Source organism: Echinops telfairi, unplaced genomic scaffold, assembly GCF_000313985.2.
Source record: "Echinops telfairi isolate 266 unplaced genomic scaffold, ASM31398v2 ScPeMD7_13;HRSCAF=56, whole genome shotgun sequence".
NCBI lineage: Eukaryota > Metazoa > Chordata > Mammalia > Afrosoricida > Tenrecidae > Echinops > Echinops telfairi.
Window position 1 is genome coordinate 62,512 of NW_022103910.1, and position 27,278 is coordinate 89,789.

General features: G+C 38.2%; 1 protein-coding gene across 3 annotated transcripts in view; it reads right to left on the reverse strand.

The window, feature by feature from the left end:
• Window positions 1-36: 36 nt before the first annotated feature.
• Window positions 37-27,278, reverse strand: part of RIOK1 (RIO kinase 1) — a 32,397-nt gene continuing 5,155 nt past the window's right edge. For all 3 annotated transcript variants that reach the window (XM_045287378.1, XM_045287379.1, XM_004711640.2), the window contains exons 2-17: window positions 24,011-24,200; window positions 21,817-21,907; window positions 20,933-21,002; window positions 19,656-19,698; window positions 15,550-15,642; window positions 13,903-14,015; window positions 13,719-13,799; window positions 12,555-12,641; window positions 12,101-12,238; window positions 11,512-11,615; window positions 11,207-11,313; window positions 9,663-9,728; window positions 7,635-7,754; window positions 6,982-7,035; window positions 1,700-1,852; window positions 37-397 (exon numbers count right to left, since the gene is read on the reverse strand). In XM_045287378.1, the coding sequence (XP_045143313.1) occupies window positions 287-397; window positions 1,700-1,852; window positions 6,982-7,035; window positions 7,635-7,754; window positions 9,663-9,728; window positions 11,207-11,313; window positions 11,512-11,615; window positions 12,101-12,238; window positions 12,555-12,641; window positions 13,719-13,799; window positions 13,903-14,015; window positions 15,550-15,642; window positions 19,656-19,698; window positions 20,933-21,002; window positions 21,817-21,907; window positions 24,011-24,181 (1,602 nt within the window). In that variant the 5' untranslated portion in view covers window positions 24,182-24,200 and the 3' untranslated portion in view covers window positions 37-286. The remainder of the gene's footprint in view (window positions 398-1,699; window positions 1,853-6,981; window positions 7,036-7,634; window positions 7,755-9,662; window positions 9,729-11,206; window positions 11,314-11,511; window positions 11,616-12,100; window positions 12,239-12,554; window positions 12,642-13,718; window positions 13,800-13,902; window positions 14,016-15,549; window positions 15,643-19,655; window positions 19,699-20,932; window positions 21,003-21,816; window positions 21,908-24,010; window positions 24,201-27,278) is intronic.

The following is a 27,278-nucleotide window of genomic DNA, read 5'->3' on the forward strand; positions in this document are numbered from 1 at the left end:
AAATACATAGCTTTAAAAAAAAAATCCATTTGTGTGTTGGGGGGGGGGGGGCATCACTAGTATAAAGTCCTTCATTAAAATTGTAGCTTAAATAAATGCTCCATCAATACCAGACCGAGATGCTGACTGGAACTAGATAGTAGCACTTGAACGTTTTGACACAATTACATGAAAACACTTTCAGCAGTCTCCAGAGACAATATGGTTATACTTAGGAACCCATCTTCTAGATGCACCTCAGGGGTTCATGTAACTGATGGGAGATGGCTGTTAAGGGTTCCTGATTTTATTTGCCTTTCTTCATCTTAGCTGCTTTCTCCTTTCTTTTTTTCACGTGCTTGGGGATTTTGTTTTTCCTTTTCTCTCTCTGGGCTTCCTTGACCATTTTTTTCCTTTCCTGTAGAAAAGGAATTTTATTAACAGAGCTGTCATATACTATTATTACAACGAAATAAAAATATTTACGTCGAAGGGGAAAAATGGAGTGTAACATGAAAGTGTAAACAATGATGGTTTGGTGGTGGAATTTGGGGATGGAGGGTATGGTCTTTATAGAAGTTTAAATGGCTTTATAGAAATTTAAAGAGGGCCATAAGAAATAACACTCATGCTGTTATGTGGGTTGCAACAACTTTTCTTTGTAAGTTCAATATCTAAGGGAAAAAAATGGTTGGAAGGAGGCAAATGTTTATCTCTGGTGGAGAAATAGTCAAATATGTCACTTAGATGTTTTAAGCTCCAAGCTTAATACGGTTAAATGAATTAAACTACAAAGGATAAATGGTTCGTTAGTATTTTGCAATGAGTCGATTCTAACACCATGTTTCTTTCATGTGAATGATAAAAATTTTTAATCAATGTACTGAGTTTTCTCTTATCTCTATGCAATGCCGAAAGAATTCCTAATAGAAGCCAAATGTCTACATAATGTTGCCATTAGAAGCAAAGTTTACACTTCTATTAAAACTAAGCTTCTTATGTGATGTCCAGTCTATTCTAATCCATTGTGACCTTATAGGACAGAACAAAATTTCCCTGGTGAGTTTCCAAAGCTGTACTCTTTATTCAAGTGGACCATCAGGATTTGCCTCCTGCAAAACTGCCAGTGAGTTGACAGTGACCGCCTTCCTGTTAGCAACCAAGTGCTTAGCCATTGTGCTACCAAGGCTCCTTGAAACTAAATTACGAGTACTTATAATGTCCTTAAGAGCCCTGGTGGCAGAGTGGTTGCAAATGGGGCTGCTCACCACAAGAGCAGCAGTTTGAAACCATGAGCCAGCTCCTCAGGAGGAAAAAGGGGCTTTCTACTCTTGTAAACAGTCTCTGCCACAATTTAAAAAAATACATAAGACAAGTAACAATGAGCACAAGAAAATGTTCTAAGATTGATTTCAGTGATGATTGTATAACTCTTCTTGATATAATTGAATTATTGGATTGTATGACATGTGGATGAACTATCAATAAAACTGTTAAAAAGGAGTTATAGTCTCAGAAACTCACAGACCCTGTCCTTTAGGGTCACTATGAGTCAGCATCAACTGGATAGCAGTGAATTTGTTTTGTTTTGCTTTATTTGTAACATAATGTCCTTAGTCATCATAATCTAGTTAGATGCCAGAGCAGGGGGGGGGGGGAAGAAATCAGAGTGGCTTTACTATCATGTTGAAGAAACAGGGAATTTAAGTTGTAAACTAACCTTTTTACCAAGTTCTGGGTCAGTGGTATGCTTTTTAGAATGGCCATGATCTCCTTGCTCCTCAGAGTCTACATCAGAGCAATCAGAGCTTCCAGAATCTTCTAAATCAGAACAAGTTGAATCCTGAACGCGATTTTCTAGGAGTGCAGGAACCTTAAAAACATATTATGTAATACAACATTAGAATCATGTTAACTCATTTTATTCTTATTAAAAGTATTAATGCCTGAATTCAGATTTTAACCGTGCAAAAACATTTTTAAAAAGAGCATAAAATAGAGGAAGCTGGGAAGCAGCCATTACAATAAGACTCAAGTACACACCCAATAAGGGAACTGGGGCCTCGAATGGGTGACAAATCAACCACAAAATGGTCCAGCATCCTTTAGTAAATCATGAAAATTGGGTCGGAATTTAAGAAGATGTGAACTTTAGCTAGAAATAAAATGTAAGGACTTATTTGGTTAACTTCACTATTTTCCTATGAACCACAATCCTAGCAAAACTATCGCTAATCTAATTGAGAAGGCATTATGAACACAAGATTTAAGAGGCATTTGCATCTGACTTTGAAATTTAGCAGTATAAAAGCAGCAAAACACATTCATTAAGAACACAAGGTTTCCTTTGCAAAAGGAAAAAGAACATATCTCTGAAGGGCAATTCTATAATTGAAAGGTGAAAACCACCCAAGTGTCCATCAACAGATGAATGGATAAAGAAAACGTGGTGCATACAAAGGAATATTATTCAGCCATAAAGAGAAATAAAGTTCTAACATATACTACAACATGGGTGATGCTTGAAAACATTATGCTGCATCAAAGAAGCCAGACACAAAAGAGCAGGTTGTGTGGTTCCACTTGTATGAAATAGGAGCCCTGGTGGCAGTGGTTAAGCATTAGAGGCTGCTAACCACAAGTCAGCAGTTTGAAACCACCAGTTGCTCTGGTGGAGAAAGACAGGGCTTAATACTCCAGTAAAAAGAGTTAGTCTCAGAAATTCACAGGGGGTAGGGGGATGGGGGAGTGCGGCACATATCTACTCTGTCCTAATAGGGTTGCTATGAGTCACAATAGACTCGATAGCAATGGGTAATTTATATGAAATATCCAGACTAGGGCAACCATAGAGTTTACAGCATAGATTACAGATTACCAGCTGTGATTGTTTTGTGTCAACCTGGCTGCACCTGAAGATATGGGTCTAACCTCTCAATCAGCTCACAACCTGAGGAAGTCTCCTTGGGGATATGGTCTATTTGAGATGCTATGGAGAAATGGCTCTTTCTCTTCTTACTGCTGATGCCCTGAATCTTGTACCTGGTTTCTTGGGATGATGGTCACCATATGGCTTACTGATCCTGCGAGCTGTTGGCAGGTGACAGGTTGCCTGTCAACCTTGAATCCCCGTGACTCTGCCACCACGGGGCTGTGGGTCTTCCTGTTTCCAGGTTAACCACTCCATTACCTTCAAGTCAGGAAAGGCATCCAGCTCGCATATACCCCATAGACTTAAGTTGTTCTGGGTTTTTCAGCTGTGTCTGTGGGGGCTTTTTTTCCAATTTAGATTAAATTTTAAAAAATAATTTTATTGGGGGTCTTTACAGCTCTTATAACATTCTATATATCAAATGCATGGCGCATATTGGTACATATGTTGCCATCATCATTTCCAGAACATTTTCTACTTGAGCCCTTGGTATAAGCTTCTCCCCCCACTCCCATCAATTTTAGACCTCTTGTTCCCTTATTCCAGAGTTTGTTGACTCCCCACTCCCCCTGCCATCCCCTCCTCTCCCATTTCCCCCTGGAACTCCCAGTCCTGTTGTTTCCTCCTTGCAATTGTTCATCCTGCCTGTCTTATATAGACATAGGGTAAAAGAAAAACAAAACAAAAATAATAGATAGTTCCAGGTCTGTCTGCTGACCCTTATATATGTTTTCCAATCAAGTCTGATGAAGTGCCAAGCCCTGTCCCCCAGGTCAGAAGTCTATTTCCAGGATACCTCAGGGACTTGGTTCCTTTGCTCCCCTTGCTGCCCTGTTGCACACCCCTTACATTTCACCCCGTTGTGCATGGGTCAGACCAGGCACACGTTCCGCAGTGTCTCCAGTGCTGTCCCCTGTAGCACTAAGGGTCAGTGAGGGAACGTCGTGTCTTGTGGTGGTGCCAGCCCTACGGTCATCTCTCTGCATTGGCTGCTCCAAGCAGGGATGTCGTCCCCGGGGCTTGGTGGGCCATGATGAGGTTCAGTCTCTCTCTCTCTCTTAGTTCGCTCCCATGTGGTCAGGACAGACCCATCTCTCTTCCCCCCAGGCTCTATCTTCGGTGCTGTCCTCTGTATTGCCTTCTTCTGGGGAAGGGTCAACATAGCTCAGTTTGGGCCAGGCCCCATGGTCCTCTCTGTTAGTTCACTGCTCCATGCCAGTGGATAGCTCTGGGATGGGGTGGGCTGCTTCCTTGATATGAATTTCTTTCTTGCACATGAGTGTCACTGGTTTTATTTAGAAAACTCAGCCTAACAGGGTTGCTATGAATCAGAATTGACATGATGCCAGTGAGTTTGGGGCTTGAGGGTAAGAAAAATGGAGACTTATGTTTAATAGTTTGATTGAGGTGATAAGTTTTAGAATAGATGATGGTAAAGTGTTCATCAACTCATGGCTAAGCAAACTGTGGCACATACAATAGAATATTATGCAACCATAAGGAATTATAAGTTCTCACAACATATCATATGGATGGGCCTGAAAACATAATGCTAAATAAACTAAGCGTATAGAGACATATACTGCAATATTTCTGTTCTAACAGATACTCTAATACTTGCGGAGGCAACTGGATGGCAGAGAGTTGGGTTTTGGATTTTCACCACCCACTGTCATCAAGTTGACTGTTTTAACAGAGGAAGCAGTAACACAGAGACCAATGCTCAATGGTGGCTCCCAGTAAACGGGTTAGGTGGGTTAAATACACTTAATTTCATGTATTTATTCATTTTTTAAAATATACTTTTTACAATAAAGACCAATTATTTTCTGTGGGGGTAAAATGGTACCAAATATCGATTTAGTGAGCACAACATAACCAAAGTGAAATGAGCATTTGAAAACATTTGGTAGAATATAGGAAAACTGGTATACTGTAGGAACAAATGTGTATGTAGGTGAGAACTGATAGAAATTATATATACCAAAATCAAATTCCACTGCTGTCAAGTTGATTCCAACTCATAGTGATCCCATATAAGGTTTCCAAAGCTTTACAGGGACGGAAATCCTCAACTTTCTCCTGAGGAGCAACTGGTGGGTTCAAACTGCAGACCTTGTAGTTAGCAGGCCAACTCATCACCCACTATGCCACCATACTCACTCACTGCCATCCAATCAATTCCGAGTGATAGTACTCTATAGAACAGAGTAGAACCACCCCTGTGGGTTTCCAAGGCTGTAAATCTTTACAGGAGGAGAAAGTCTCATCTTTCTCTTATGCAGCAGCTGATGCTGATTTGACACTGCTGACCTTGACAGTAGCAGCCCAATGTATAAATCCACTATGCCACCAACCTTGTATAAGTGCTGGCACACATATCCCCTGAAGACACAACCAAATAGCTTCCAAAATCGGTGTTCTGGGTTTGAAAGTTTCGAACCAATATAATCTCATGGAACAACTCAGTCAACTGGCATAACACAGTTTACAAAAAATAGTGTGACCTACATCCTAGTGACGTACACAGCACATGGTTGTTTTTTTTAACTTCGCAAGGGGCCATCTATGACACAGTTACAGGCCTCTACTTACCAGGAGTAAAATGGTCAGAAAAATTGAGAAGAAACAAATCTACACAAGCTACAACCTCATTTGTTCTAAGATCAAAAAAATTAGACGGTGGCCAGCAATCTTCACAGACTGGTCCTACCTGGGACATAATAATCGGTACCTCAGAAACAGAAAAATATGAAGTAGAATTCATATTCTTATTAAAAACAAACCAACAAAAAGGGCTCGACTGCAAGAGTAGAGAACAGAAGACTCCATGAGACTATCGTCCAGAGATACTCATCACTCTTTAGCAAAATAACAGAGAAATTATCAAAGAACTATTGAAAAAAAATTCCCTAACAGCATGAAAGACAAGATTTACAGTCAAGAAGCTGAAAGGACCCCAAACAGGGCAGCTCCCAAAAGAAAAACACGTGCATCATAATCACAACTTTCAACACCAATGTTAAGGAAAGAACTCTGAGACTAGCTGGGAAAAACAAAAAAGCTATCTACAAATGAGAACCAATAAGACTATGTGCTGATTTCTAAGAAGAAATCATGCAAGCAAAAAGCCAATGGGCCGACACATTAAAAAACTAAAGAAAGAAATGCCAACCCAGAATCACATAACCAGCCAGCTTTTCCTCAAAAGACAGAAAAATTAAAGGAATTTATAAAAACCAGACCAACCTTACAAGAAATAGTAAAGAGGTTTCTGTGAACAAAGAACAAAGAAAGCAGACAATAATATGAGATTGTGTACATGACAATACTACATAAATGTCAATCCCAGTATTTGGGGCTCAAACTTAATTCGAGCCCCAATCTAACAATCAGTTCTTATGACATGGCTCTGCTAGATACTCTCCCTCAAGAAGAAATCACTACAGATATGGTACTATAGCAAAGTGTGGTGAAGACAGCAGAGGGTGCCCAACTATCAGAAAGAATAGCGTCTGGAGTCTTAAAGGCTTGTTTTCAAATAAGCAGCCATCTAAGTAAAGCATCTGAATCCAAAATGCAAAGGAGGGAATGATATCAGAACTTAAATTGTGAACACCTGGTTTGCAGAAGGCTATGAAGGACAGTGGAAGCCCAAAATCCATTTGCAGGGTCCGCAGACTGGTTTAGCTTCCACTATGACCATGGACCAGGGATGTGAATAGCCTTGCCATCATGCAGAGTGCATTGGAAAGTAGATTATGGCAGATGCAGTTCGGCTAAAAATATATGATCTCCCTTTTGTTCTAGTTTTTAATATTTTCTACTTTCTTTTCGATTGAGGTCATACAATTAGAAGAAATTAAAACAAAATGGCAATATTTTGTTGCGTTTCTAAAAATTCCTAAAGACTTTGAAAATATTTCAATTTAATACTAATATAAAATACGTACTGGTTACTTTAATTCTAATAATACGTACTGGTTACTTTAATTCTAATAATGGTTCCACTAGAAAAATTGTATAGTCTTTTAAAGTTTTCACATAAACATAACACACATTCTTCATACCTTCTGAACTCCTGACAAATCTTTCTTCAATCCCATTACTGTCTGGTATAGAATCTGCAACCACAAGAAAGAGAGAAAAGAATTAAAATAGAATTAGACGGTGACATATTACCTTCCAACATTAGATATCTAAAGATGGTATCTTATGATCTCTTTTGGGATTATTTTTCAAATGTCTAGAATGTATCCTAAAACACACAAAGTGGGTGATATGGGAGATATTCTTCCCCAGATGTACTCAGCAAACCATGGCCTGCAGGTTATATCCGACTCACAGAGGTTTTTTTAGGAATGGTTCTTACGTTATTAAAACACTTTAAATGTCACCAACAAAAACATTGTAGGAAGTTGATTTCTTTGCATAAGGATCTATACAATTTTATTTCTGGGACTGCAGAGCCTAACTAATTGGCTCTGTAACAAAAAGTTTGCCAGCTTCAGAAGTATATTATTGGAGTTACAATACGAAGTTTATAACCTTCCTTTTTCTTAATTATAGCCATTTAGACTTGTACAAATGTGCTACATCTTGTCATAAATACCAATGAATTCCCTTCACATGCAGGTAGCTCAGGGAACTAGACATCTCAGTTGACCAGAAGCCAAGATCTAAGATTAGAGGACTAAACAGGTGAGCGAACCAGGATACTCACATTATCTTGTTGGGCATTCATGGCCATCTCCTCTTCCTTCAACTTCATCATAATATCCAGATCTCTCTCATAATTTTTCACCTCATTTAAGGTTCTAGGAATGTATGCTTGCTTAAACACCTAACCAGGACACAGAGAAATAGGTGGCAACTGTTGTACACATACGTCTCAATGTTCAAACAGTACCTCAGGCCTTACGGGAGCCTATCATCATCTACCACATTGATGTATGTGACTACTCTGTACATGAGCTAGAAGAAATTTAATACCAAGAATAAAGCACTACATTTTGTAGATCACTTACAGAAAAAGGCTACAACTGATTCAAAATAACTCTTAGAAAATCTTCTCTCCCGTTATTTACATTCAAAAATGCATTATTTCTATGTAAGAAAAAAAAGGGACTTAGTTTCAGATATTAAGTATTCAATGTCTCACATAGGAACATGTTCTTGCATGGGAACATCATCTACCACATTGTTATAGTAAAAAGAGGTTCAAAGTACTGATGAATATAGGGTATCTCATATTCCTCTATTACACCAACAGTTGGGGCAGGGGACTAAATAGTTTATTTTAACCAGAGAATAAATATGAGGGGGACAACAACAACAACAAAACTAGATTTTTTTTTCAAAGCTTTGTATTTAAATTTTTTTAACAAAACAAGCTTATCACCTTCAAAGTACTCTCCATTACACTTAATACATTTGTCAAATCTGTGATTCCATTCTTGGAAACATTTTTCAAACTCATGTGTTTGGGTGGCTGACAGAACCTCCCTCATTTTTCTCTTCACCTCTTCTACATCATCAAATCACTGTTCTTTCATGCTCCTCTTCATTCGGGGAAACAAAAAGAAGTCATATGAAGCAAGGTCAGGTGAGTAAGGTGTGTGGGGCAAGAGATGCATACTGTTTTTTGCCCCAAAACTGGTGCACTGAGATGGCTGCATAAACAGGTGCATTGTCGTAGTGGCAAACCCAGTCCCCCCCCTGCCACAAATCAGGCCTTTTTTGTAGCACATTGTTACGTGATCCTTTTAGAACCTCTAAATAGGAAGCTTGATGAACAGTCTGACCTGGTGGAACAAATTCCAAATGCACTACGAAGTTGACGTTTTCATCCTTTCGGGAAGTTGATGGATGTCCAGAACGAGGTTTGTCATCAATCAACATTTCACCTTTTTTGAAACGAGAGCACCACTCGTATACTTGAGTTTTTTCCCATAGCACTGTTCTTATAAGTTGTGTTCAACATCACATTAGTTTCTTCAGCCATCACAAAAAACAAGGTTTGAGCGAAACTGCTTTCATGAAAAAATGCACTGTGACCAGAGAAAACCTTCCCAGGCAATGCCACTGAGTGCACTAACTCAGTTGCTCAATGCTTGCTTAGCAGGAAAACTGTATTAGGAAAGCTCTGTCCAGCAGAGCTTTTTCCCATTTTTTTTGTTTTGTTTTGTTTGGGGGGCGCTTACCCCCTCATATTTCAAAACTGCAGTGCTACTGAAATCAATACTTAAAAATTCTGTATTTGCAATTTTAATCACAAATTTAAACAGGAAGGAAAAAAACAGGTTTGTGCTTAAGTTATATTGCCCCACAAAAGAACCCAAAACTTAACAAAAAACGATTTGCAAGGTTATGACCTTTTGGAAGCAGTTCACCAGGCCTTTCTTCGAAGGCACCTTCAAAGGTTGTGTTGGAAGCATTAATCGTTTCATTAGTAGTTCAGTGCTTAACTGTCTGTTCTACCCAGGGACTATTATATCTCAACAAGTTGCTTAAAAAATTGTTCTCCACCTAGGACAATAGACTAAGAAGTTACCAAATAGGGTGATGTAATGAAATGTAAATTATACAATTTGGCTCAGTTAAATTATGTAACATATGAAGTCTGAAGGAAATGGTATTGGTTTAAAAAGACTGCTTATCTGTTATAATCAAGTTCATGATTAAATCGTTATTTTAAAAGATCTCAAAAGACAACTATTTCCCAGGGATATGAAAAGACAACTAATCTTACTTCTTCATCCACATGGTCTTGGCTGGACCTTTCTTCCTTGGTCCGTTGAGATGCTATTTCCATGGCCTGGGGAAAAAAAAACCTAAAATTATTTTCCTTTACATTCCACCTACAGATAGATATTACAAAGGAAAACTGTAACTTAAAAAGAATGAAAGAACCATTGCTTGAATCTATGTATGTTAGCATATGTGGCCCTAAGGCTACTATAGTATAAACAACCACAGAAAGTTCTCTGAGCACATAATGAATGAAACTGAGAGGCTGACAAAGATACCAAAGGGTTCTTTCAATTTTTCACTTCTGTAACACTGAAGACATGTTCTCTATTCTACTTAAAATATAAGAAAAGAGAAAAAGAACAGTGATACCAGAGTTTGTTTTTAAGTGTGGACTCAAATTAGTGCTAAATTAAAGAGCTGAGAAATAAAAATTACATGTTATCAAGTAACTCACATGCCAAGTACTGACTAGGCACTGGCAATATAATAAAATTCCTGTCCTTTAAGAGTTCACAGTCTAATACAGATGAAAACTTAAAAAGAATTTCGTACAATAAGAAATTAAAACAGTGAGACAATTTATCTGATGATGTTAGATGCTGTTGGCTGGATTCCTGCCTCTGGGCAATCCCATGCGGCAGAGCAGTACTGCCCAGTAGGGTTTTCTGAACTTCCTTACAGGAGCACATTGCCAGGTTTTTCCTCTCGCTAGATAGGCTTGGCCTGCCAACCTTTTAGTTAGCAACTGAATGCTTAATTGCTTAACTGTTGTGCCACCCAGTATCCTTACTTTTTATTATCAAAAGCCAAACCCACTGAAAGCCAACTGATTACAGCTTATAGTGATCTACACCACAAAGTAGGACTGCCCCATAGGGTTTCCAATGCAGTAAATCTTTGCGGAAACAGGCTAAAACATTTTCTCCCATGAAGCAGCTGATGGCTTCAAACCATTGGCCTTTCAGTTCTCACGTGAGTGCTTTAATCAATGTGTCACTAGGTTCATTAATTTTCTATTTTAACTATAAAGTTATATGATATGGAAATTGATCTGTGATCAATCTGTGATTAATGATTTCTGCTGGATTATGCCTCAAGAAAGAATTCTAAACTGAACTAAACGTTCACCAGGCAAAGAACAACTGAACAAAGATTAAAACAGGAGGCAATCCAGGGAAAGGAAGTACATAAAAAGGAACAAAAAACAGGAAAACCTGTTTAGGCACATGTTATATGGTCCCAATTCTGAGATTCTGATAGTTGTTTGAAAAACAAAGGAATGATCAAAAAGCTAGTAGGTTTCTTAATAAACACTCATTAACTTTGAGATTCTAAGTAACTTTGCTAGATGATTAAAGGCAGGAAACCTGGTTTTATTTACCCTATTTTAAATTTTCCACTTCTGAAATCAGAAGAAAATGCCAGAGGAAGCTGTTAAATTCATAAAATATATGCCAAGTTATTGGAGTTCCTCAGAAGCGGCACATACATTACTACTGCTGTTTTGTTCTTTTCCTTTTTCACCTTTCTTTCCCAGCTAACCTTTGAGAGATAAGCATCCATGTTCTCACGTGTAATTGATGGATCTGTAACAAATTCAAAGAGCTCCCGCACAGTCATCACAGCCACATTGTGCTTCAGAAAAAATTCTGCCAGAAGAAAATATGTTAATGATAGCATTATGAGAGAAACTATTTTAAAAACAATAAAGAAATAAAAATATACCACCTCCCAGCAAATGGCATCACCTAATGACTTAGGGCCCTGGGCTTTATATCAACAGTTTCACTGAGTACAGAACCAACATACACAAACAAGTTGTCAGAAAACTCCAGGTTTCCACTCACCATTGACATTGGCACAGTCTTTTCGCAAGAATTCTAAGGCGTGTGGGTGGTCATGCTCCACAGACTGAGAAACATCAATGATGTACACATCTCCATTATTGTACCTTGTGGATGAGAGAAGAGAAGCTATTAGGAAATGCTAATGCTACTTTAATTTTTGTGCTAATTTTTTATTATATTGTGAATACCTTAGTAAGAGATGAAAAATGTTTTAAGTTCTAAGTGCATTTTTGACTCTTTGGTTTGTATTTTTGTATATGTTCCCAGTAGAAGAAATCAGGATGGGTGAATCTATAGACAGTAACTGGATTAATAGTTCCTTGAGGGTACAGCAGGGCAGGCTGGGGGGAAATGGGGAGCTAATAATGATGAGTACAAGAAAAATGCAGGTTCATTACCTCTATAAATTATCAAAGTGTGACTCTGACTGTAGTCAATGAAGGCAGAGACCACATTTGATACTATTACTGTGTAAAAGCCAATGCCAAAATGTTAGAACCAGTATAACATTTAAGACTGGCATTTTGCTTATATTTTTAAGGAACAGAAAACAACCGCTAGAAGTTCCTGAGGGAACGCACACACTTACAGCATGTTAAATTCACTGAGATCTGCATGGACAAGTCTGGCATCCTGGTACATCCGTCTCATGTACTCAATTACCTGCAGGTATAGTTCCCGAGCTTTGGATTCTGATAACTGGACATTTTTCAAGAGTGGTGCAGGCCTTGAATAAAAATATAATGAATAACTAAAACACATTGACCCAGAACACATTTTCTTTCTTAATGCTGAACAATTAATTACATGCACTCCTGTTCCACAACTTATCTTGTGAACTGCACGTAGCACAGCCTGTCTCGCTTCAGACATACCATTCTAAATTTATAGCATTTATGCACTAAGAAAATAGGAAAAACTCATCCCCCAAAAATCTCAAGATAAAAGAGCCTATGAGTGGAAAATATTCATATATTGGATAATTCAAAATTCTTAAAAATACAGTCCCAAGCATATAACCCTGAGATCCTCCATATACTTACATGTCACCTTTTCCAATGAAACCCATGATAAGAACATGACTTCTTAGCATTATAGGTTCTGGGCATGGTACTTCTGCTGTGTTTAACCTGTCATATGTTAACAGATATAAGGACAATCAAGAAGTCAAAACAGAAACTGAAACAAATTACGATAGCTAGAGCACACAAGATTAACACTGTGTTAATCTTGGCCTCTCAACTGCATTACTGTATTTAACTTTACTGTAACTGCATTAACTTTACAGCACCAACACATATATAAGGCACCATTACACACACACACACATAATATATAAGAAGATATATATATATATATATCATCAAGAGTGATTAGAGATAGTAACTGAACTATATCACTCCATAAGCTGTAACATCCAATCCAATTCCAGAGATAGCCAACTATAAGAAAATGTGCATCTTAGAATCAGTGAAATACAGCGGACATATCTGCAGCTATCTTTTGAGTTGATCAGTCAGAAAAATGCATAATAAAAATAGATGGACCCACACATATTAGCTAATTAAATGAAAAGAGATTTCAGAAAGACCTGAAAACACAGAATACTTGATCAGTATTATTCAATGTGTAGAACATGTGGTGTTCAACATTGAAAATGTAAGATATTAGAAAGGAACAATTTGAGGAAACACAATTTCAGCTAGGCTGAGGTTTTACCCAACACATAGGTGACTATGGGAACAAAAATAATATATATCTAAAACTGGGTTAAAATCTGAAGAGTACGCTCTAAAAGCCAAAGTTTTGGACCAAACAAAATCTGTCTAGACCATCAACAGCTCTTCACAAAGTGACATATCACCTGCACCAACTGTGTCACTTCCCTGTTTAGAACCCTTTAACAGTTCCTTATTACTCAGAAAAAAATGCAAACATTTTAACTCAGCTTCTAAGACTCTTTAATTGCACTCGCCTTACTGAATTGAATAAACACGAATCATGGCAGAATTCTTCAGTAAAGGTATCTCAGAATGCAAGCATGGTGTCCAGAAACGTGTTTCTTCTGCTTACCAAGGCAAATCTAATGGCACTGGCTAACCCTAACGAGTCTGGTATTTGGACAGAACTCCTCAGGGATTGGCAGTAGAAATGGGCTAAGGTCAAAGTGCAGGCTGGCACAACCACACAAGTTCCCAGATAGTCACCTGATTAAATTCCTCATTTCTTTTTCTGCCCAAGTTTTCACCATTTTTCTGGGATTTCCTTTACAATAGCCATGACGAAACCTTAAACAAGAAAATAGTTATTTCAACCATTCCATTATTCTATTTTAATTTTTAAGGCAACAGAAATTAAACCAATATGGGGGGGAAAAATACATAAGCTCACCTGAATTCCCCACTCACATACTTATCCCGGTCTTTAAACACCAAAATAGAAGTTTTATAAATTTTGATCGCTCTGTTCTCTCCATTTGTTGTGCTAGCATGGTATACATTAGCCTATTTTAAGCCAAAAATAAAGTCTGAGTTAGATAGCTACAAACAGTATTTTATTTTTTATTATATGGTTCTACTTTCAAAAGTCAATACCAAGATCCTAGGGTTAGTAAGATAGTGGAACTAACCACTCTAATTACAGACGATGTCATATAAAATGCTAAGAATGTCACAAGTACTTAGATCTCACAATATCCCAATGCACAGCTATTATGAAAGTTCTCACTTCACAGAAATGACAACAGAGGCGCAGTAAATGAGTGAAGTGTGCCAAACCACAATGCTAGGAAACAGAAGTTAGAATTCAAGCTCATAGCTAGCTCCTAAATCACAAATTAACCTTTACATTATATTGCCTCCATGAAAACATACTATATATATATGAGTATAAGCCGACCTGAATACCAACCGAGGCACCTAATTTCACCACAAAAACTGCATTAAAAATATGCTCAAAACTTGGCTTATACACGAGTATATACAGTAATAAAGTTTTAATAGGTGTTACATAAATTGTTATGATTAAAATTTGACCTCTTACTGAAGCAATAAGTCTTACCTAGCTATTCTGTTTTCTGTCACTATTGAAATTATTGTAAAATGAAAAATACCTTAAAGAGAAAGAAGTCCCTTTAATTCTATTTCCCTCTGGTGCTGGCCCACAGAAGGCACTCAGCAACTTCCCCTTGAACTCCATCTCTGGGAGAAGGTTCAAGTGCCAGGGTCTCCAGAGATTCCAGTCATCCCCTTAAATGAATCTCGGGAACTCTGATCTAAGTTCTACTACCCTATCCTGCTCTACATCTTTAACATTACCACCCTCCTCTACTCGGTTTTCCTTAAGAGAAAAAAAATGTTTTTCCCGTTTTCCCTGTGTCGGGGTACTCACTTAATAGCTACTGAGAGACCATGCATAAGAAACGTCACTAGGTTTTAAAGGTAAGAATTAAAATATGAAACAACATACCAAAAGATATAAAGATATCACCAATTTACATGTTAAATATGTGTGAGAAATGGTTTAATCCCTTTTTTTGTACTTTAAATATTTGGAGACTATTTGAAGACATTCATTCTTACATCAAGTAATTTGCAAATTGAATTTTACTGAGAAATGCTTCCCAAAGGATTAGTTACTAGCTATCTTTTCCACACTCATATATTTATAAAAAGAAAAACCTGGGATACTGGATTACTCATAGAAATGAGACAATCTCCCACCCCCAGCCCCATTCCCCCATGACACCTTCCATTAGTAACTTCTTCTCTTCTTTTTTAATTATTAACTTCTGACTAGGACTCAGGTTTATCTCATTATCTGTACTAAGTGTCTGGCACAGCTAGTTGATGATTCAATACAGTACCGGTAACAAAAAACATAGGAAGTGTATTAAGCCACCCAGGCCTGACCGGAATCTCCCCTAGCCTCATTTTTCTTCTTAAAGGTGCAACTCACTCATTTACAAATGCCTGAGTTCCCTCTGGTATCTAAAATGAGGAAACTTGGAAACATATGGCCACCCAAAGAAAAGCTCACTTCTTTTCCTGTGCTGATACAGCCATTTATCTCTGAGATGATGCCTCTAGTCAACATCTTAAATAAAATCATTCGAGTCCTGGGATCCAACACCTGAAAAATTAATGTAAACAGTAAGAAAGTTAGAAATATGGAACCAAATCGTTTCTCAATAAAGCCCTCGCAAGTCACCTGCAAACACACCTGCTTGGCTCAATGAGAGTTACTCAAATGGTGTCATTATTCACCCTGACTTTCATAAATAAAATGTGGGTGAACTTCAAAAGAACCAGAGAGACAATGGACCAATAAACAGATTCAGCTATAGAAACTAAGAGTTACCATGTCCAAGGGAAACAGAAATCAGCTCTAGACCAATGTTAGCTAATAGAAATAAAATGCAAGCAATTAAGCAATTTAAAATCTTCTCATCATCACTTGGAAAAAAGATGAAATTGATTTTAATATATTATACTTAACCTAATATAGCCAGCCCCTCACTGACCCATGGCCCTGAGGGGGACAGCAGAGAACTCCTCAAGAAGGACAAAGTTGGAGGGCTTATTTTACCCGACTTTAGCAACTACTATACAGCCACAGTGGTCAAAACAGCATGGTATTGGTATAATGATAGATATTCAGACCAATGGAAAAGGATTGAAAACCCAAAAATAAAATCATCAGCATACAGACAACTGATCTTTCCAAGGTACCCAAAAATATCAGATGGGAAGTGGATGCCCTCTTCAAATCATGGTGCTGGAAAATCTGGATACATAGCTAAAGAAAAATGAAGAAAGACCTTACCTCACTCCATACACGAGAACAAACTCAAGAGACCTTGAGGTAAAACCCCATACTATTAGGGCCAGCAATGAGGGAATTGGGACGAACCTGAGAACCCTGGCACAGGGATTACATATAGGCTATCAGAAATCAGGAAGGGCACCAACACAGAGGTGGCACAAATTGACCAATGGGATATACTAAAGAAAAAACACTTATGTGCATCGAAAGAATTCACCAAGAGAGTAATAAGAGAGACCACGGAATGGGAAAACATCTTTAGCAATGAAACATCAGACAAAGGCCTTATTACTAAAATCTACAATACGCTGCTAAGCTACAACAAGAGAAAAACCAATTGTCCACTCAGGAGGTGGGAAAAGGACCTGAGCAGGAGTTTCTCAAGGGAAGAAATCCAAATGGCCAATAAATAAGTGAGAAAATGTTCCTGATCTCTTGCCATAAGAGAAATGCAAATTAAAACAACTATGAGACACCACCTAACACCCTCAAAGATAGCCCACTTCAAAAAATCAGAAAGCAACAAGTGTTGGAGGGATTGCGGAGAGATAGGAACTCTTGTCCACTGCTGGTGGACCTGTAGGTATGTACAGCCATTATGGAATTCGATTTGGCGATATCTAAAACAGTTGGAAATTGAACTACCATATGATCCAGCAATTCCCCTACTGGGCATATACCCAGAAGAAACAAAAAACAAACCACGGCCAGACATCTGTGCCCCAATGTTCATCATGGCACAGTTCACAATTGCAAGGAATTGGAAACAGCCCAAACTTCCATCAACAGACGAATGGATTAAAAAACTGTGGTACGTACATACAATGGAGTATAACGCATCCCTAAAACGCAGTGATGAACGCATGAAGCACATTACCACATGCGAAGAACTGGAGGAAATTATGCTAAGTGCAGTAAGCCAAGCACAAAAGGAGAAATACTACATGAGTCCACTGAGGTAAGCTTAAAAAATTCAAAAGGGGCATAGGGAAGAAGCTACTGTATACATACGTCCATGGGGTGAGGTCCAAGTAATATGGCAGGGGCCATATTAAACTCAGGGATACTTATGGGATACATATGGTAGCCCATTAAAAGGAGGGGGGCGAGGTATGGGTAGCTGGGGGAACAGGACACTAACCCATACAGGGAAGGATGTTGATTGTGTTTCCACAGGAAAAGAGGGACCAGACTTCCATCTGGAGCTTCAAGACAAGAACGCAACACACTGACAGGAAGCAGAGAACCGATAGAGAAGACTGAGGGGCCGGCCCCATTACCAACTAAGCGTACAGCACCACCCTCCCCCCAAGATTTACTTCAGAGGACAGCACTGAAGCTACAGCTCAAGAAGAGAGGAAGAAGGACTGGTCTGGTCAGAGCACACAGGAGCCAATGAGGGGGGATACGGGAAAAAAAAAAAAAGAGTGAAGCACATCCTGACAACAATGTTCCTGCTCAGAACAGCAATGCACAGAGTTGACCACAGTGCCGGCCCCACCACGGGGCACAGCGTTCCTCATTGACCCAGTGCACCATTGGGAACAACACTAGAGACACACGGCGGGAATTGTGCCCGCCATGAGCTCACCACACTGAAGCCAGCCTCTGGGGGCATGCAGGAGAGCAGCGGGGGGAGCAGAGCAATGAAGTCCCCAGGGATAGAGGGGGTGCCAGGACATGGCACCAGATCAGATTTGACTGGAAAGCACCCGTGAAGGAAAACAAAGACCCTGAACTATTCATATGGTTATTTGTGTATGAGTTTGTGTGTTGTTGCTGTTGTTGTAGCTATTGCTTTACTTTCTATTGTTACTTCATTGTACTCAGTCTGGTGATGGTACATAGCATGTCTACCTGGAAGGGATAGGTGGAATAAACAAGCCAGAAGAGAGAACAATGGGATGTCAGTTCCAGGGGAACATGGGGGTAGGGGAGGCAAGGGAAAGGAAGAGGGTGTTAACAAACCCAGGGACAAGGGAGCAACAAGTGACCCAAAATCAGTATCAAGGAGGGTGTGGGAGTTCTAGCAGGGCTGGATCAAGAGCAATGTAACGGACAGGAATTCCTAAAACCCAAATGAAGGCAGAACATGATAGTGGGACAAGAAGTACAAAGAAATAGAAGAAAGAACTAGGAGGCAAAGGGTAGTCATAGAGATTTAAATACAGGCATGTAACGATGTTAATATATGTAAATACAACGAGGGGGAAACAGATCTATGTACATATATTTATAGGTTGAACATTAAGAAAACAGATGGACAGTGGGCCCCTGCACAAGTACTCCCTCAACACAAGAACTCTTTGTTCTAACAATTAGGCAGTCTGAGATGCTCACCTGCCTGGCACGATCGCTGAAAACAATGGGTGCACAAGAAAATGTGGTGAAGAAAGCTAATGGTGCCCAGCTACCAAAAGATAGAGCACCTGAAGTCGCTGAACACCTGAAGATAAACAAGAAGCCATGTAACTGAGAGACAACAAAACCCACATGGAAGAAGCATAACAGCCTGTCCCAACTCTATCGCTGACGACAAAGTGGGTGCATAAGCAAAAGTGGTGAAGACATGAAAGAAGCACACCAGCCTACCCCGATACGAACGCTGAAGACAAAGCGGGTACATAAGCAAATGCAGTAAAGAAAGCTGATGGTGCCCGGCTGTCAAAATATATAGAAGCTGGGGTCCTATAGGCTGGAAGATAAACAAGGGGCCATCTAACTGAGAAACAACAAAGCCCACATGGAAGAAGCACACCAGCCTGTGAGATGACAAGGCGTCAAAGAGATCAGGTATCAACAATTAAAAAAAAAAAAAAATCAAGAGCATTGTGAATGAGTGGGGGTGTGGAGTAGGGACCCAGAGCCCATCTGGGGGATATTAGACATCCCCTTGCAGAAGGGCTGCGGAAAGGAGACGAGCCAGTCAGCATAATTTATAAACAAGGAAAAAGATTTCTAACTGGAAATTTGTTAGCCTTACCTCTCCTCCTAGTTTATTTTCCTCGCACCTCCTAAAACCTGCTTTGTGCCAGATACTCTATCTTCTGGAAAAGTTTACAAAATACCTGTAGACCTCACTTAAGAGAGAACATTCCCAGATAGATACTTTTGAAAGAGAAAGGTGGTTTCACAGGGTCACAGCTCACAACTCTAATCTATTGACTATAGCCATTTTTAAGCAAAATGCAGTCCTATAATTACAGAGGAGTCATGTTAGCTAGCATAGTATTAAGCAAGAATGACAGGAAAAAGCAAACTATTTTAAGAGAAAAGAAACACTAATTTAAAATAAGAATTTGCAACACATTTAATTGTACCTGTTCTACAGTTGCTCTGTCTGCCTTATCTTTGATGCGATACCTAACCAAAACACAAAGTACAGTTGACATGTTCAACAGTCAGTGAAAGAAATCAAAATATGCAGCTTATAAATGTAAATCATCCCATGAAAATTCCTAAGCAGATAGTTTGAGAACACATTTCATGGTCCCATTATAATTTCAGGGCTCAGCAAAACCATCTTCATGTCCCCTTTTAAAACATTCAAATGCCCTGTGCAAAAAGGAACATATTTGCAGTAGAAAAAGAAATTTATCTTCAGCAAACTTGACATATTCCAGAGAAAAGAAAGCATGGAATCTGTGTGTACCATCCTTCAGATCTTTACCGATTCTATCATTCTATCCACATCGAATTAAAAGTCAATTTAAAAAACTTTTCCATTAACTACTTTCTACAAAGATAGTTTATCATTTCATGATGGTTTCTGTCTGAGTCTAGAATCAAAATGCAGATTCTAGTTAGAGTTCATTCACTAAGGGACAATCTAGCATACTACGGTATGCAAATAGAGATTGTAACACAATACAATCCATTTAAACAGAAACTTCTGCTGTGAAATAACAAATGACTATGGTATTTCTTTTAAAGTTGGTATCTCTTGGGCATAGCATTAAATCACAAGAAAATTAGTTTTAACCTTAGTTCTAACACTGCCAGTTACATGATCTGAAATGATATTAATACCTTAGAGTTGTCAACTTATTAGCAAAGTTAGCCAAACAGAAGTATAAATGGAAACAACTCTCAGTAGGTCACTAATTGGCTTTAATTTTGAGGTTTTAAAAATATTTTGTAGAAGAGGATATTTTTAATAAAATCTAAAATTGGAGCACTTATACACTCTTAACGTTTTAGTTTAGACTGAAATCTAGTCATCCTTATGTAATCCCTGGATTTCAAAAGATTATGTTAAAAAAAAAAAAAAGATTATATTGTTATTGTGTATAGCTTAAGAAGACTCATTTATCTGAGAAACGATGTACAAATGCGCTTTACACAATTGATGTGTGTATGGATTGGGATAACAGTTGTATGAGCCCCTAATAAAATGTTAAAAAAAAAAAAAAAGAAGAAGACTCATTTATTATTTTCAACTTCCAAAGGCAAAAGATAAAAAAGTAAATGTTTTTAAAGATAAAAGTGAATGATTTGAGACTAGAAATGAACATTCCTTGAAAAAGAATGAAGACCAAGATGCAGCTTGATTTGCTTAGAATCATGGGCCATGTTTTATAATTAAAATGTTACTTACAAATCTGCTTCCTTTTGTCTAGACTTTTCGGTAACTTTATTTATGACAGAACCAGTAACATTTAGCTTATCTAAAAAAAAAGAACAATATGTGAGACAAAGAGACACTAACAATCTCCGAAATACAGGATACTCCATCCCTCTTGCTTCTTTTCTATATTTTTATTTGTATATTTCATTACAAATAGGAAATTATTTAGTAATGAATTTTTAAATAATTTTGATGCTAGGCATAAACTAGAATGTTAGTAAGTGTAGCTGCTTTGTTACTTTCTTCACTATAGTTTTAAGTTTGGAGCCATAGAAACCTAGAAGAAATCCCTGAAAAAATACCCTATCTGCATACATTCCATTTTAGACACTTGCTAAAATTTTGTACAACCAATAGATAATTGACTGAATTCCAACTTTATGCCTAAAACTTCAGTTTAATTTCAAACTACAGGCACATGATAGGCAGCTGAAGACACTCCTTAATTCAGTGCTTGCTGGTAGCCTGTATGAGTCACTATGCTAGCTCAATTAGGAATCTAGGTAAACAAAAGATAGGTGACTTTGCAATTTCCAAGGAGCGTGAGTTCCGGTCAATATTTTAATTCTGTGCTTATGATAACCTAATGCTTACATCTATAGTAAAACAAAATATAACAATTTAGAAAATTTAATACAAAACAAGAACTCGAATGAGTTCTTATAACAGTCTTATAACTGATGAGACAAAAAGCCATGTTTTTTGAAAAATCATTAAAAGTTTTTATTTTCTCTACGTATTATTATTCCGCCAGCAATGCTTGGATCTACTCACGTATAATAAAACTGTAACATTTCATGGTTTTTAAAGAAATTTCTCATAGCCCAATGAGGTAATGTAGTTTGTAAACTCACCTAGATTAATTTTATTCTCAAATTTCCGTAAGACCTTATCTGCTGGAGTAGACATTTTGGCAGAGCTGCAGTTAGAAGTGAGACGATTTGCCTAAAAAAATAGTTACATAGTGTAAAGCCAACAGCTGTAAAAAAATTATCATCACATTTCTTCCACTTACTTCTTACTTAGCTATTAGTTCCAGCATTTAGCAGTACCCTAAGAGAGCTAAGAATCAATAACGTTTACGCAACAATTTTTTAAAGACACTTGAAATAGGAATAGTTTGAAGTTACTGACTAGAACAATGAGTGTACAGAATCTGGGGCCTTTTCTTTATCTACAATAAAAAATTAAAATTAAATAAGTTTTCTAATTTGACTGGTCTGCAGATTTAAAACAAAGCCCTCAAACACATGCACACATAGCCCGTCCCCTGCAGTACATATGTTAAGACTAACATTAAACTGGTTCTAAGAATCTTATTTTGGACCTTGTGTAAGAATAAGAATGAAACTTCAACACTAGAATCTCTTAGAGCCTAAAAACTACTTATTCAATCTGTCTTCAGTTGTCAATCTTGTGTCTCGATATGAAACTCTCAGGCAGAGTTCTATCTTTTTCATACAGAATTTTTTAAAAATCTGTATTAAATTTAACTTTAAAATACTTTGATTAAAATATACACATTCATGATAGAAAAAAAAGGTTAAAAAAAATCACTTGTAACCCCAGCACACAAACAACATGTAAACATAATTTCAGTCCCTTTTCTAGGCTTCCACCCCACTTTCCTCTACCCTAAAGGATTATACTTTATGTTGAAATTCCACAATCTCTTGTTAAAGGAGGGGGATCCCAAAACAAGGCTACAAATGTGAAATGTCTTTATTTTATAAATTCATACATTCTAGTCCATGATAAGGAGCTCTGGTGGGATAGTGGCTACTCAGTGGGTTGCTAACAGCAAGGTCAGCAGTTTGAAGCCACTTCTACTGCTGGAGAGATGAGGCTTTCTACTCCCATAAAGATTTAGTCTTGGAAACCCCGAGGCAGTTCTACCCTGCTCTATAGGGTCACTATTAAGTCAGCATAGACTAGATGGCAGTGAGGTTTGGAGTCCATGGTAGAGCTGCTTTAAGAGTAAAAGAACACTGTCTTTTCCCCCTACATACCTGTCAGTCATTTTTATGTTCCAGGAAGATGCACTCTAATGATAATAATCCTCTGGTTCTGTGAATTCCTACACCCTTAGTACTTGCAGTTTTAGAACCAGGATCTATACAGTTTGGTGAATTGATGGTAGATTATGAGTATATTTCCATGTCCTTAAACCCTCAATTGGGAACTCTTGCGGCATAGTGGGTTGTGCACTAGATTACTAACCATAAAGTCAGAAGTTCAAAACCAACAGCACCAAGAGAGAATAAAGCTTTCTACTTTTGTAAAGATTTAGTCTTGGAAACCCACAGGGGTAGTTCTACTCTATCTTTTAGGGTGGCTAAGAGTTGGAATTGACTCAGCGGCAGGGAAGCCTTCAACTGCAACATGTTTTAAGACTATATAATATTCCATTGTGTGAATGATTAATTTCATAGTAAATTTAAACCAATTTGCTATGGTTGGGACTCGGAGTTGTTTCTAACGTTCTTCCACTATGAATAATACTGGATGATCATTGCTACAACTAAGTCATGACATATGCTTAGAAGAACTGCTGAGTCAAAATTGTATAAGTTTCATCACATTGTGCTTATTTATAATTAGTTATCAAATTATATATTTTGTGTCACTCTCAGTTTCTCGGATTTAAAAAATGGCTATCCAGGCACATCTAATTATTTAATCTTTATTTTTATTTTTAAATATTTCTTTAATTACTAAATTAGGTTGAGAACCTTTTCATGTTTCTCAACCATTTGTACTAACCTGTCTCATTGTATCTTTTGTACTAACCTGTCTCATTGAATATTTTCCTATATATGTATATTCCTATCCAAACTCTTAATCTTAATATTTTTAAAATTAATTATAAGCTATTTTAATTTTAACAAATATTCTTGATTAGGCTGGAGGTACAGTGTATTATAGCCTAACCTGTGAGAAATACTTCAGTTACGATACTGATTCTGGAACCACATCAATAAGAGCTCAATGGAAAGTCTTATAAAGATATACCAGCTTAAAGATGTTAATGGATCATTTATAACATACCTGTGAGTTACTCCCTGCAGTGGATGCATAACCCTTTGTGAGTTTCCCAACTCCATAATCCCAGTCCCAATCATCATCCTCATCATAATCCTCCTCTTCTTCCTCTTCAATCTCATATTCGGTCTTAGTTTGAAAGTCTTCAAGTGGAGCACTATCCTCCTTTTTGATCATCTTCAATTCTACGTTTTCACTAGAAATAACAATATTTTGGCATGTTTACATATACTGTAATTGAGCTCACATACCCAATTACTTAACATACAATGATATGGGGAAAATGGGGAGCTAATACAGACGAGTACAAGAAAATGTTCTAAAATTGATTCTGGTGATGATTACACAATTCTTTTTGATATGAATGAATGATTGAATTATGTGACATGTGAATTATATGGCAATAAAACTGTTAAAAAAAAAAGATCTAATATTGACCAACTTAAAAGAGTCCCTTATAACTTATCTCCCAGTAAGCTTTGTAATACCAAGAAGTCCTAGTGGGTTCCAAATTAAGCTGCTAAACACAAGGTCAGCAGTTTGAGACCACCAGCAGCCCTGCGGGAGAACAATGAGGCTCTCTACTTCCATAAAGGGCTAGTTTCAGAAACCCACACGTACAGTTCTACCCTGTTCTATCATGTGGCTATGAGTCAGAATTGATTTAATGAGTGAATCTGGTTGAATGTTGTGGATACCAAACTTTCCTCTTTTTCAAAGCTCTACTGCAGCTGTTTGCTTATTCTTCGTGTCCAAGTCCTACTGGGGAATGGGAAACATCAAGTGTTAAATCTACTTCTATCTTACTGAAGTTAGAATTGTATTTATTTTCTCTGATCAATGTACTGACCTACCTATGTACTACAACCCAACTCTAGTTTCACAGAGCTGTTTGAAGGGGCAGGAGGTGGAAGAAACATTCTTATAAAAATTTGGGATAAGTCTAAAGCAGCTTTCCCTTTAATGCAATTCTAACCTGCCGCAAAAGGATCTGTATTGTAATTTCTTTATGTTACACAGAGAACTCTGAATCACTAGTGCTCATGAAGGGGTGGAATGGGGAGTGCAGGTAGAAAGCACTATAGTAGCAGCATGGGGTACAAGACAAAGAAGTGGAGACTGGCAAAATGAGCGACCAGGTTTTGGATAAAGAATGGGGGACTTGCAGTATAGCACTGATAAAATAGACAACTTTCCTCTAGTTCTTTAATGTTTACTCCCCACCCACTATCATGATCCCAGTTCTACCTTATCAAGGTCAGTGTAAGACATGAAAAATAATAATAATTTATAAATTATCAAGGGTTCATGAGGGAGAAAAGGAGGGGGGGGATGAGGAGCTGATAACAAAGGCTAAGTAGAAAGAAAATGTTTTGAGAATGATGATGGCAACAAGTGTACAATGTGCTTGACACCATCAATGTATGTATAGTGACAAGAGTTGTTCGAGCCCCCAATGAAATGATTAAAAAAAAGAAGTGGGACTAAAGAGCTTTTTTTTTTGTTTTCTTTTTGCTATGTAAGACTTCAAATCTAGTATTACTCAGCCTATTTTTCCAAGAGAAGCCAAAAATCTGAATTTTTGTGTAAAATCTCTCTTTTAAAACACAATGGCTTTAATTTTTTTTAATTTTTATAAAACACTTTACATACCAAATAAAACATATTTGTAGGCCAAATTCAATCACAGTACTACCATTTTTACCTCATGTAGACACTATGCACAGAAGTCAAGTGAAGTAACTAGTAATATGCACTACCGGTTTAAAAACAGGCATGAGCGAATTTAATCAGATATCAAGCCCAACTTATTAGTCATGCTCAGAGGCCTCTAATTCTTCCTGGGTAGAGGTAAGAACAAATGACTAAAACCCTGAGAGGTAGTTAGTTTATTGTGCTAACCTGGCTGATAAACACATGTGGAGTTAATTGAAGGGCGGAGAGATAAATGGCTCGGTGAGAGCCTGGCCTTTCGAGTTCTCGGGTCTCTTGCTTTCTGATGGTCGGACCAGGGTGCAGGTGCCTTAGCCAGTTTCCTGCTTTAGCTTGCAAGGCTCACTTCCTGCAAGACATCCCCAAGGAGAAGCTACATGCACCTACCCCGATGCTGCCCTGGGTGCTGGCGCAGCCGTGTTGGGACCCCTACCAGCGCTGAAATACTTACACATTCACTGACTCGGCTTTCCTCCTGCAGAGGGCATCGTTGCGTCTGTTTTGTGAGATAGAGGAGGATTTTGTGGATTGGTGTTGGGCATATGGGTTAACGGGTTAATATTGGAACTTGTGGGCTTGGGCACCACTGGGTTGGGATGTTTTCTTGAAGCGCACTTAACCTTTATATAAAACTCTCTCTTATACATGAGTTTCTGTGGATTTGTTTCTCTAAAGTACCCAGACTAACACACCCTGCTATTGATATCTACTAGGCTTTCATGTAGCCACTTGGCATAGTGGTTACAAGTTGGGCTGCTAACTGCAAGGTCAGCATTTTGAAACTACCAGCCACTCCTTAGGAGAAAGAAGGGGCTTTCTACAACCATAAAGATTAACAGTCTCAGACAGGAGCAAATGAAGGGAGAGGAAGAGAGAGTGAAACACATCCTGGCCCACCAAGCCCTGAAGAAAATATTCCCGCTCAGAGCAGAGAGGAAAGAGAGGACCATAAGGCCAGCACCACCACAAGACACAATGTCCCTCACTGACCCATAGCGCTACGGGAACACTGAAGACACAGTACGGGAATTGTGTCTGATCTGACCCGACCACACTGAGGCGAAACACTAAGGGAGTGCAGTAGAACAGCAAGGGGAATAGAGAACAGCAAGGGGAACAGAGCAATGAAGTCCCCAGGGAATACCAAAAATAGACTCTGGGGCCAGGGTGTGGCACCCCATCAGACTTCACCAGGAAACACTCCTAAGGGTCAATAAACAGACCTTGAACTATTTACAGGCTTTTATTTTGTCCTTGGTTTTGTTGTTGTTTTCTTTTGTTGCTTTGTTTTCCTCTGTCTTGTTTTTTGTGCATATTATTATCTCTGCAGGGCTATCTCGATAAGATAGGTGGGATAAACAATCTGGAGGAAAAAACAGCGAGACCAACGGTTCTGGGGGGACATGAGAGAGGATGAGGCAAGGGAAAGGAAGTGGGTGCTAACAACCCCAGGGACAAGGGAACAATAAGTGATCCAAAATAGACAGCAAGGAAGATGTAGGAGGCCTGGTAGGGCTTGATCAAGGGCAATGTAACCGAGAGGAATCACTGAAACCCAAAT